The following is a 12,210-nucleotide window of genomic DNA, read 5'->3' on the forward strand; positions in this document are numbered from 1 at the left end:
TTCCGTACGACAATTTTGTTGTTAATATTTATTTCAAGCGTCTACCTATGTTCGTTATTAATATCGAACAAAAATCAGCAAGAAATCCCGTTTGTTATATGGGAGGAAATATTTATTTTATTCTATTTTACTATTTGTTGTTAAATGGCGGCAACAGAAATACATAATCTGCGAAAACTTCAACTGTCTTGCTGTCACGGTTCATGAGATATAGCCAGGTAAGGACGAAGCAATAGGGTCCCGTTTCACCCTTTGGGTACGGAACCCTAAAAATACATTTAGTTAATACTTACATATTTATTTACATTTTGAGTTCTTATAATTAATATTATATGCCTATTACCCATAAACTTATAAAATATTTACATTTTGATAAATCCTGAATTGCTATTATTGCAATCTACCTATTTAACATCATCATTGTTCAGCCATAGGACGTCCACTGCTGAACATAGGCCTCCTCCAATGCTTTCCATGTTGATCGATTGGTAACGGCCTGCGTCCAGCGCTTCCCCACTACCTTTACGATGTCGTCGGTCCACCTTGTAGGTGGACGTCACACGCTGCGTTTTCCGGTACGAAAGTATTTAACATAATTTATGTCAATCATGCATTCAATTTATGTCAATACTTGAATTCAGAATTATTTAATTTACAAAGTTCAGTCGTTCAGTGTAGTTAGTGATTCTTAAAATTTATTTCAGTATTAAATTATTTCAGTCGATTCTTAAAATGTATTTTCATATTCTCGTTTTCTTCAGGTCGTCATCTGGATATGAATTCTCAACTACGGAGACAGCTTTGAATGCCATTTCGGGTTCCTTTGGGATGGTGGGTACTTCTTTAGGCGGTGGTCTTGGTCCTGGAAAACATTGATAAACGATTTAATTAAATAATGTTAGCTGAACCATAAAAACGATCATACAACATTTAAATCGTAATCAAGTTGTAATGGAAGGAAAATGGTTCTGGTACACTTGCGCGAAAGACACTAGCGTGAAAGACATTAATTCTTCTTCGCCAAGTCTTTCGCGCAAGTGTCCCGATATGAAGGCAAATCCCTCGTCATCTAACTTTATTCTTATACGTGACATGCTAGGACAAACTATAGTATCTTTCTTTAAACGATTGGCATTTTGGCAGATTAATCTTTGCCATTTTCAGTGCTGAATCGTTTAATTCAAAGGTAAATAAAACTGGATGTGTTGAGTATAGCAAAAAGATCGTAAATACGGGAAACTGAATGGTCGACAGTATTGAGAGGAGAGTAGTAACTTAGTAGTAAGGAGAGTAAGTAGCTAACAATAGTAACGAAACATACTAAAAATATCAAACGAAACATACTGAAAATATCAAATGAAAGAATAAAGATGGCTTACCTCCTCCAAGGAGCATCTTGATCATATTGGAGCAAGGGAAGTCTATCGTGATGGTCAGAAGGAAGGCTCCGATCGCTGCTAGAGAGAAGTCGATCAGGAATCTATACATCTGGAAGGAAAGATAAGATTTTCTATGAAAATAAAATCAAACAACACTTTAATTATCAACATGCAATAAACTACATTAGTACTAACATTTGGATAATTTTTATCAAATTATATCAAACTAGCGGCCGCCCGCGACTTCGTACGCGTGGATCCCGTTTTACTCCTTTAGGGGTGGAGTTTCGTAAAATCCTTTCTTAGCGGATGCCTACGTCATAGCATCTACCTGCATGCCAAATTTCAGCCCGATATGGGCTGGTGTAGCGGAAGAAACTCAGTCTCCTTTCTCAGCCTCTTTTTCAATTTATTCATGTCAAGGTACAAAAGTTTTCAAAAAGTGCTCCAGCTTATGCTTGTGTTAAAGGTCAGCTGTTCATCAAAAATTTTCAGCTGTCACAGGGATCTGACTGGTGACTCTCAAACACAGTATTTGGTCGAATTCTCTCCTTGGCTGCTTACTAAATAAATACAACATCTTACATACACTTCTTTGTATTTTTTATTATGGGACACAAACGAGCAAAGGATCGCCGGATGGCAAATGTATAACGCCGCCCAGAATTCTGTAGCTATACATATACTTAGGTATGCACGGGACTATTCCCACCTCTCGTTCCCACTGCAACTCCTGTGTAGCCAGGATCTACAGCTTGACCGCCACAAAAACCCAACCAATGAAGGTCAAGTTTGTCCAAGGTTTTGTATGTATGCACTTACTAAATGAATTAATGTATTAAACTTTTATCTCATTAAAGAAAGCCGAAGCCACAATAGCCGAACGGTGAAGGGGTCGGACTGGCCGACTCGTAATCCGGGGAACGCGGGTTCAGTCCCCGCCGCCGCTCGACTATTGTGGTGAGCTCACTCGTGATACAAGCATATTTAGCTTAGTACGAGGGGCTAACGGGAGTATTTGTAATTTGTGTAATAACAAATTACTAATAAGATTTTTGGAAAAAAAAAATTATGGTGAACTTACAGATAAATTCACAGCGAAGTAAATGGGTTGAAGAGTAGTCGCATTAATCAAGAAGATGAGCTGGTAGTGGATGATGTACATCGCGTATGACAGGCGGCCGAGGATCTTGAATACGTGGATCGATAATATCCAGTTGATAGGACCTGAAATCAGAAAAAGGTAATGGAAGGTTCGACGAACGTCCATTGCTAGAAAAAGGTCTCCCCCAAGGACTAAGGTGTATAATTTGTTTATTTTTGGCTTGATCTGACAACTTTTTCACAATGCGAGCTATTTGGTGGGATAAAATTTTCCTAAAACTAAAGATAAAGTAAAGATGTAGGTACATAAATGTACAGTCTAACTAAAGGTGTATTTATTGTGCTAAAGGTTCGGGTTTCAGTTCTTATCAACTTGAACCTGTGTGTACTACAAGCACCACGTAAAAACTTGACACTTTGTAAAAAAGTATATAGTATAAAATGGCTTCCAAATCCTAAGAATCCGTGACTTTCTGTTCCTGTCATGTAAAGATCCCTATAAAGTAGATTTTTATGATAAAAACTTACCTCCATAGCCATGGTGGCACGCAAACACAATCCAGGCGATGCACGCAGCCCAGACCGGTCTTATCGAGGAGTTGATGAAGTTGTCAGCCAGTTGGTTGTCCCAGTCGGGCTGGATGTTGAAGTAAGTAGCGAACATGACCAAAAATGATGCCACAAAAGCTATGAGCCATCCTAGTATTGCGAATAGCTGAAAAGAAAATATCTTCTTAGAATATTATTATCTATAGGACGTATTAACATCTCGTTAGCTTGATCATGATAAAGAAAAGTCTAGGATTATTATTACAGTTTTTCCTGGATAAACAACATAGAAACATACTGACTGAGTGAAATGTTAGGCCATAAAATTGCTTAAACGCTTAATTTGTGATAAAATATGCATTTATAGTAGATGGCACATCGCGTCTTTTAGCGACTTGGCCCATGCGATGCCATGGTATTTTTGATATAACGTTAATTAAGGTGTTAGGCTGCAATTGAATCCATTCATAAGTCGTTGCGATTAATGGTAGCAAACAGTTGTTCTAACTTGCATTTAGCTAGCGGCAATACCTACAAAAATGTGCACAAGTTAGCTACGTTCTACGTATTTTGTTTAGTTTAGCTACACAAAGAACCAGTAAAATAATTTTAAAACTATTGTAAATGTAAACAATAACGTAAAAAGTAAGTTCTACGACAGATAAAAATAATGCCTCCGTGATTTATTAAAATAAACAATAAACTAATTAAGATTAGATCATTGATAATGACATTGATACTAAAATTTTTGATAACGATAGCGTTATCATTTCTATTGTAAACCCTAATATTCAAAAACAATTAATATCTTAGAAATAGATATTAAGTCACGAATTTACAAAGCGTCACGTATGTAATCAAGTCGTGGACGATGCAAAACGTATGCAAAAATAAAAACGTTTCAAGCTTATCGGAGCACTGGGGATTTCTCAAAAAGTGGACTACTCAAAATGAGGATATCTCAAACAACGTGGAGTTCGCAGAACGGGGATGTCTCAAAATGGGAAGCTAGCTAAATGGACTATATGCAGCGGATACATGTGCTGTCAGCAGTTGCAGGTGGCACCTTGATATGGAATAGCAGTGTTTTACTTACCCAGTGCATTCTGACAGTCTTGCCGCGGTAGAGGTGGAGAATGTACCCAATCATCAGTCCGATGATGAACGGCGAAATCCGGTTAAGGGTCTGGACGTAGTAATACTTCAGAAATTGTTGCTGGTCTTCGGGAGTACGTCTGTAATGAAATAAGTAAATTGAAATTACAACTGGGACTTTAAAACATGACAATAAAATACATAATAAACTAAGAAAATAAAGACAGAGACTTTTTACTATGTTTACTGTCTGAAGACCTTCATCACTTCGATTTGAGGATTATCTATAACCTTGCACATCATACATCAAATTCAATAACAAATTACCTATACTTACCAAAAATACAGCTTGGTATGTTAATAAAATAATACTATCTTATTTCAGTTCTAAAAAAGTGATTAATTTTAAGATTTAAATATGTTGCGATCCCAGGGCCTCAAAAAAGGTAGCTGCTGGATGAAAAAAATCGAGGGGTTTGACTTTGTCGCATTCCTACATCGAACAATGGACTATCATCTATCTATACAATCTATACTTATTACAGTACTAATATTATAAATGCGAAAGTAACTCTGCCTGTCCGTCTTGCTTTCACGCCTAAACCATTGAACCGAATTTGATGAATTTTGGCATAGAATAGTTTTATCCCGGTTTTTGAAACTGTGATAAAGTTTTTCTGTGACAGACAAAATTCCACGCGGGCGAAGCCGCGGGCGGAAAGCTAGTAATAAAATATGTTTCAACTTACGCTAAAGACACCACGGCGGACTGGAAGTTGTTGACAAAGTTGTACGCTGTAGTTCCAGATAAAGCTACTGCGAGCGCTGCTATCAGTGCACTCCAGGCTATGCGGGACCGCTGTCCTAGTATCCAGAAGAGAACGAGAGGAGACGCAACGTGCAGTTGCATGTCGATGGCTAGGTACCATGTGTGGGAGAGGCACTGGAAGGTTTTGTTATTATTAGGGTAGTGAAGTCGGTCGGATTAGCAAGCTGAAGTGGCAATGGGCAGGGCACATAGTACGCAGAACTGACGGCCGATGGGGCAGCAAGGTTCTGGAGTGGAGGCCACGTACCGGAAAACGCAGCGTGGGACGTCCATCCGAACGTGGACCGACGACATCATAAAGGTAGCAGGAAAGCGCTGGAAGCAGGTCGCTACCAACCGAGTAACATGGAAAGCATTGGGGGAGGCCTATGTTCAGCAGTGGACGTCCAATGGCTGAGATGATGATGATGTTGATGATGATGACGTCGGTCAGCTATAGTAGGTATGGAAGTATAGTCATGTCTTGGCAGATCAAAGTTATAACTTAGGACATGATCAACGTTGAGGTTGAGGTTATTAAAGAAAGAGAAAGACTTTGGTCACAAATATTATTTAGGAAGCTACGAGTATGGAATATTCAACAGGAACTACTGTTTCAGGAATTCTTATGGTGCTGTCACGTTATACTTCTTTCAAAAAGAAAGCACAATATTACAAGTACATAAGTTTAACAGATTTTCTTAATAAACATGACCATCCATCCATTGTAAAACTCACCATGTTCATAGGATTGACCCAATTCTGAACGAAAAGCAAAGTGCTCCACCAATACACCCTGCAATCATTCACGTTCTTCGCTACCACGTCCCAGTACGGGCCATCGGTAGTTCTATGAAGAAACGAAGCTTGGATCAAAACCATTGCTGCTAGAATCGGCCACATTCGGAGAAGGCGGTGCAGGTAGAACAGATGGAGCTTTCTGATCAGGGACACTGGGAAAAAAAATAGTTAGCAGTCGTAAAACGTAGTTGGTTTTCATTAATTCTAAGTATCAGATCCTAGTTTCTTTTAGGTAGAATGATCATCAGATCATTTGATCTCTACTGCGGAAATACGACCCTCTCTAATTTACCAGATAATGGAGCATTTGCCATACACTCATTTACACTCCCCCCGCTGCCCAGACGGGTTGGAGTGGTTTGGAAAAATAGAAAATGAAATGTTACCTACTTCTTGACACTTTAGCAGCTGTTGTATAGACGACAAGAAGTCCGCTAATCATGAAGAAGGTATCCACTGTGATTGTTGCACTGGTGATCCAAAGGTTCCAGAAAGATCTGATAAACTAGAAAGATTTCAAAATTAGTGAGTTAGTGAAGAAAGTAACGGAAATATGATTCCAAATTAAACTAAATTGATACTACTTATTACCTTACCAATGAACGCAAAAACTCATTTACTTATACAGGGTGTCCCAGAATGGGTTATTCAAACTGCTAGGGGAGATAGCTCTACTAATGTACTATCCCTAAAAATTATGAAAAAAAAATAATAAAGCGCATAAGGACACAAAAAATTTTTTTTTTTTGAAAAAGTGAAAATAAACCAGCTTTGCCTAAGTAACTTAAGTATCTGGCTATAATTGCTGCGTTTGGAGTTTATTTGTACTTTTTTCTTACTCATGATCGTTTCGTTTATCTGTAAACAAACTTTTGAAAATAATGACTACATTTCGAGTATAGAGCACTTTATTTAAAAAAAAAATCCGAACTCAATTTTTTTTTTCATATTTTTTAGGGATAGTACATTAGTAGAGCTACCCTCCCTAGCAGTTTGATTCACCCATTCTGGGACACCCTGTATACGGTTTTCACCAAAGTGGAGAGGGTATATTGTTTGAATAACCTCTCTTCTACAATTTAGTTGAAACCGGGCCTCACTTTATAACTATGAAACAACGTATACTCACTTCAACAATGTCTAAAGGATTCTCCGGAATGTATGACAGTTGTGTGACAAAAGTGTGACCCACGATGACCCACATCATGGCGAAAGATCTTATGCCGTCCAAACAAGTAATCGCGTTGGGATTTGAAGGGAAGATGAAGAAATTATTTGTGTTTGTGTATAGAGAAAACGTTGTGCACATTTTGTTGGCTTTCTTTGGATCTGTAAATAAAATTGTAACAGTTATGGATACAATTTTAAAAGACTTAAGTTGAATTTGAGAGTATTAAATTTGAAAAACACTCAAAAAAACTATTTGATGGTATAGAGACAACTCAAGTAAAAAATTGAAATTAGTCATTATTTTGCAAAATACCTACTGCTTCATATTGATAAATGCATTCATAATGTTATACTTAATGACTTTACCTCGCTTGAGGATTATTGTATGTCTAATATCATACATAGTAGAGAGCACAGTAATGCAACCAACGATGGAAAACAAAACACTGTAACAAAGGAAAACCGATTGTAAACAATAATAACATAATTACAAAGGCCTAAAGACTCATGAATGGTGGATTTAGGTAAAACCAATTGCCCAACATTTCGTTAATCCAAATTATCTTAACCCAGAATTAAACGATAAGTTTGATCTACGGATTAACATCAATCAACCTAATTTTTATGAATTACTATTCTTAAAAATAAACAACTATTAGACCTTCATTTTTATGGTCTTTATTTTTAGTAATTGTTCTTTTTGATAATTTTAATAATGAAAATATTTATCTCTACTAAACATTTGAACTAATAATAGTGTGGTTTGCATTTTCAGTTTTGAGATTGATTCCAAGAACAAAAAAGTATTCATGTCAGTTTGTATTTAAACATTTATTTATGTGGAATAATAATGATAATAGAAGTCCTAATCCTCTCTTTCTCATGGAAATGGGTTCAACCAAATTAAAAAAAAAATGATGGTTTCAATCCTTAAAACCATCGCCCCCTTATTAATAATTAAGTTAAGTACACCCTAGTTGAACACTGGCTTAAATTGTCATTTACTATGGCAATGTCATTCATCCTAGGTGTAACATTTTATTAATAAGGGGGAAAGTGTTTTTACTTTTACTATTTTTTTTTCTTTTTCCTTTTTTATTTCGCTTTGATTTGGCCTTCTTATGCGAATATTAGTTATAATCGTGGCCGTGGCCATCTTCAGTATTATCTATCTATCTATATATATAAAAATGAAACCCGTTTTCCGTTGTCACGACATAACATGAAAACGGCTTGACCGATTTGGCTGATTTTTTTTTTTGTAGTTTTCTAATACTCTGTACAGGGTTTTTACGGAAAAAAATATAAAGAAAATCTCTACACTAAGGCGGTACGAAGTTCGCCGGGTCAGCTAGTATATTATAAAAATGAAACCCGTTTTCCGTTGTCACGACATAACATGAAAACGGCTTGACCGATTTGGCTGATTTTTTTTTTGTAGTTTTCTAATACTCTGTACAAGGTTTTTACGGAAAAAAATATAAAGAAAATCTCTACGCTAAGGCGGTACGAAGTTCGCCGGGTCAGCTAGTCATAAATATTTTGAAACAAAAACAAAAAAGCAACGTGAAAACAGTTATTCATAACATCGATTTCAATTTGTTATCTAATCAAAAAGACCGGAAAATATAATTCTTTGAAATCCAAGTTGATACTTTAAGCCTTTTTTAAGCTGTCGATAAATTAATGTCTGCAGATGATGCTTGTAACGCGCAGGTGCTTATCAATTTGGTTCTGTCCAAATTATCGAAAGTAAAACGTGCATATTTCAGTGATAATGCACAGACTACGAAAAATGTAATGTACACCTGATTGAAAAATGTACGTGTTATAATTATTATCTCAATAGATTGAGATACGATCTGTTAATTTTTCCAAAACAAAAACATTTGCTTTTAGGCCATTTATTTACATTAAATTCCACTGTATCGGTTCCAAATACTAAAGTGATAATTACTACATCATCATCATTTTAATTGCATAATATTTTTTCAAAGATTCCACATCTACTGACCAAAATTTCTCTCTACGGAGTTTCCTTAGTAATCTGTCAAATCTATCATTCAAAAAGCATATTTCCGAAAACGACGACCTAGAACTACTTTTTTATTTTGACCTCTGTGGGCTTTATCAGCTTAAAGCTATCAATGTTTTGATTTCTAAATTAAGTTTTATTTTTATTATTATATTTTATTTCTATTGTTATGTTTTATTTCTATTATTATGTTTTATTAATTTTACTCTTTGTGTTGATTTTTATCGTTTTTTTTTGTATCAAACAAGTATCTTTTCTTTCTTTCTTTCTAAACTTACACTGCGACGTAGTCAGCGGCAACCCAAGTTTTGTCATTGGAAAGTCGGACGAATGCTTCGTTAACAACCAAACTTGCTGTAACGTTTGAAGTCAGGACATCCAAAGCATATTTCATGGGGCAGACCTTTGGGATGCAAAAAGCCAACTCAAACTGCATACCAGCTAGAGGACTTACTGACTCTGACTCCTCGCTGAAACATAAACGAAAACTGTTCAATAAAAGAATATATGTATTTTTATCATACTCAAGAGATAAAAGTTTCCTTTTTTACTAAACGAGTCGATTATGTAGTACATACCAGCAACTCATAGTACCCATCATAAAATGACTAATTTATCTGAACTGCAAATTCACAAAATATTGGAAATAAATAGATATTATGTCGTCTTTTGTTGACTTGCCTGTAACTGTATTTACGTCGATAACCCTTAAGCTTTGAGGAAGTGAATCAATGAAGCAAACTTTAAAACCTTACGAACCTTCTTACGGTGTTACTTCCCAGCATCAATTGCGCGCCTTGCCTTGCTCGTTCAAAGATATTCAAACCCAATAGCTGATCATCATTGAAGTAAGTAGCATTCGGATTCGGAATTATAGGCCAGGTTATCTCAGGTAAGTCGGGTAAAGAAGGTAGTTCTGGCAGAGATGGCCATTCGAAATCTTGTTGCAATGGGATTTGGACAACGGAGTATTTTCCTATGATCTCCATGTCCTCGGTCTGGTGTTTGATGTCGAGACATTGGAAATAGTTTCCGGTGTCTCTGGTGTTGCCCTTGAGGATGCTGCGAGGAGGGAATCTGAAGCTGGCATCGATAACTGAAAAAAGAAGTTGATTATTAAACGAGATCGGATAACTGGACTAGGTACTTCTTCTATGTTAATAAAATGGTATTTCTATGTGATCGTGTGACTTGCAACAATTCAAGTGAAAACCTTGTGTCTGCTAAAAGTAGTGAACGGCAATAGGCGTGTGACGTAGCTCAATCGAACTGACGATCTAAGGTGGCCTCAGAAGCACGGAAATCTATTTAATTCTTGGTCCAATAGATCATGCCAATTTACATTAATGGCACTAGAATTAGACTATGAAAATACATAAGTGTGTTGTACTCTGTTGTCCTGAGTGTTGAACCCCGAATTCCAGAGTCTTGCAAATGAACCACATAAGAGCTAACGGATTTGGTTGATTGAGGCATGTCAAAGGCTTTAACATCTCATATACATAGTTTTTACTATGGTTCTAAGTGAAGTCGCTACAACCCAAGCTTATTTACGTAAGTTCAGTTTCTGTCAACGAAGTAACGAATTAGTAAGTAGGTAGCTAAGTATGTACAATTTATTCTATCTCGGACCAATTTAAAAAATGGATACCTAATGTTTTCTCACACTTATTTTGAGTACTTACCTACGTACCTAAATTATCTTATCAGATGTTGATTTATTATCAATAATTAGGTAAACGTGATGATATGCTTGCTACGTGTTTTAATGTCTACAATAGAAATCAATTGAGATAGCCTTTGAACTTTTTATAATTTGGATTGTTTCTTATCCACAAAAAATATGTAAAAACTGTTTCGACACAGCTTCTTCAGCTTTCGATCATACTATAACAGATCTTAGATCATCTAATTTACCTGGTGAATGAAGGTCGACTAGATAGCTATCGCCATCGCACGCGTTGATTTGGTCGAACCTTTATTGTGAAAATCCAGCAGTGGACAGTAGGTTGGAGGAAATAAATTCAATCACGAATGTTTCATTGCCTCATTCCATTAATCAAAATTAGTAATAATACCAGGCCTGTTCATCTCCGCGAGTTTACATTGAAAACAAAAAAAGCACGATGGCACCCTACAGGATTATTATTATTATTGTTACGTTTTCTTTATTTTTACTCGAAGTCCCTATGGTCTTCGGTTTTATTATTATTATTAAATACTGTGCAGTATTTAACTGCCTAAATAATAATAAAAACACAGAATGTACTTTTTTAAGTTGCCTGAAGATACTGAGAAGTAAATAAGTGGTTAATATTATTCATGATAATTCATGCTTATTCATGTATTTCCTCCGCCATTTTCTGCAGTTTGGCATCCACGTCACACATCATTTTACTGAAGTCAGCCCTATCACTATGGCTTCGGTGCAGTACCGATCACTGACGTTTGTCAACAAAATGGTGCTTGACTCTTGAGACAAGCTGAATTACACCATAATTATTGTTAATGACATTGAGCATACATTTTTTTAAATACCTTCGCGAAGTAAACCTTCTGTACGTAGTACTTATTATTATTCTGTGATAATACTCACATCGAATCATAAGCCCTGTGTTCGTAACTATGTGTGCCACTTGTCTGTCACATTCTTCTAAGTCAATAACTTCTTCGTAGAGATTCAAATCCAATGCATTATTTGAGGTAGGAGTTACTGGTTCAACATATGCGTGTGCTGAAAGCACATATAGTGCACTTATTACAGTATATTTCCAAAATATAAACATGTTTCCAAACTTATTTCATTAATTATTTAATAGCACAAAAAAGGACAGTGCCTTTATCCTCATTACATTTGCATTTAATTATAATAACCAGTGCTACTGGTTAATATACAATTTAACTAATCAAATCTTATCTGGAATTTGAAAAGGCGGCAAAGTGTGATTTTACCGAGTAGAAAGTTCCGTATATTTTCATCTGATTATTTCATACAATTTCACAGTTGTATAGATTTTAATTATAATTTAGAACCTTACCTTCGAACTCTTAACTTTCTCTCTCTCTCTAACTCTTTGAACTATGTTCTTATAAATAATTTCGTTGCAGTTCCAATGACAGTTTAAATGTGGTTTAATTTTCCCCCGGGGCAAACATGACCTTCACTGCTTGGGTTTTTCTTGGTGTTCAAGCTATAGATCCTGACTAAACTGGAGTACCCATAAATTGTCAAGCCCTCACTGTTAGTTAGTTATAAACAAACACTTGAG

The 12,210-nt window shown here is 36.0% G+C and overlaps 1 protein-coding gene across 1 annotated transcript; it reads right to left on the bottom strand.

Moving 5' to 3' along the window:
* Nucleotides 1–277: 277 nt before the first annotated feature.
* Nucleotides 278–11,805, bottom strand: LOC135072696 (O-acyltransferase like protein-like). Its single transcript, XM_063966705.1, has 13 exons — nucleotides 11,538–11,805; nucleotides 9,701–10,037; nucleotides 9,220–9,411; nucleotides 7,273–7,352; nucleotides 6,866–7,065; nucleotides 6,127–6,241; nucleotides 5,674–5,888; nucleotides 4,877–5,070; nucleotides 4,129–4,267; nucleotides 3,012–3,198; nucleotides 2,464–2,606; nucleotides 1,380–1,488; nucleotides 278–862 (listed from the first exon to the last, which is right to left on the bottom strand). Exons 1-13 carry the CDS (start codon nucleotides 11,725–11,727, stop codon nucleotides 741–743), a joined length of 2,223 nt encoding a protein of 740 aa, XP_063822775.1. The 5' UTR covers nucleotides 11,728–11,805; the 3' UTR covers nucleotides 278–740.
* Between the last annotated feature and the right edge of the window lie 405 nt (nucleotides 11,806–12,210).

Source organism: Ostrinia nubilalis, chromosome 6, assembly GCF_963855985.1.
Source record: "Ostrinia nubilalis chromosome 6, ilOstNubi1.1, whole genome shotgun sequence".
Lineage (NCBI taxonomy): Eukaryota > Metazoa > Arthropoda > Insecta > Lepidoptera > Crambidae > Ostrinia > Ostrinia nubilalis.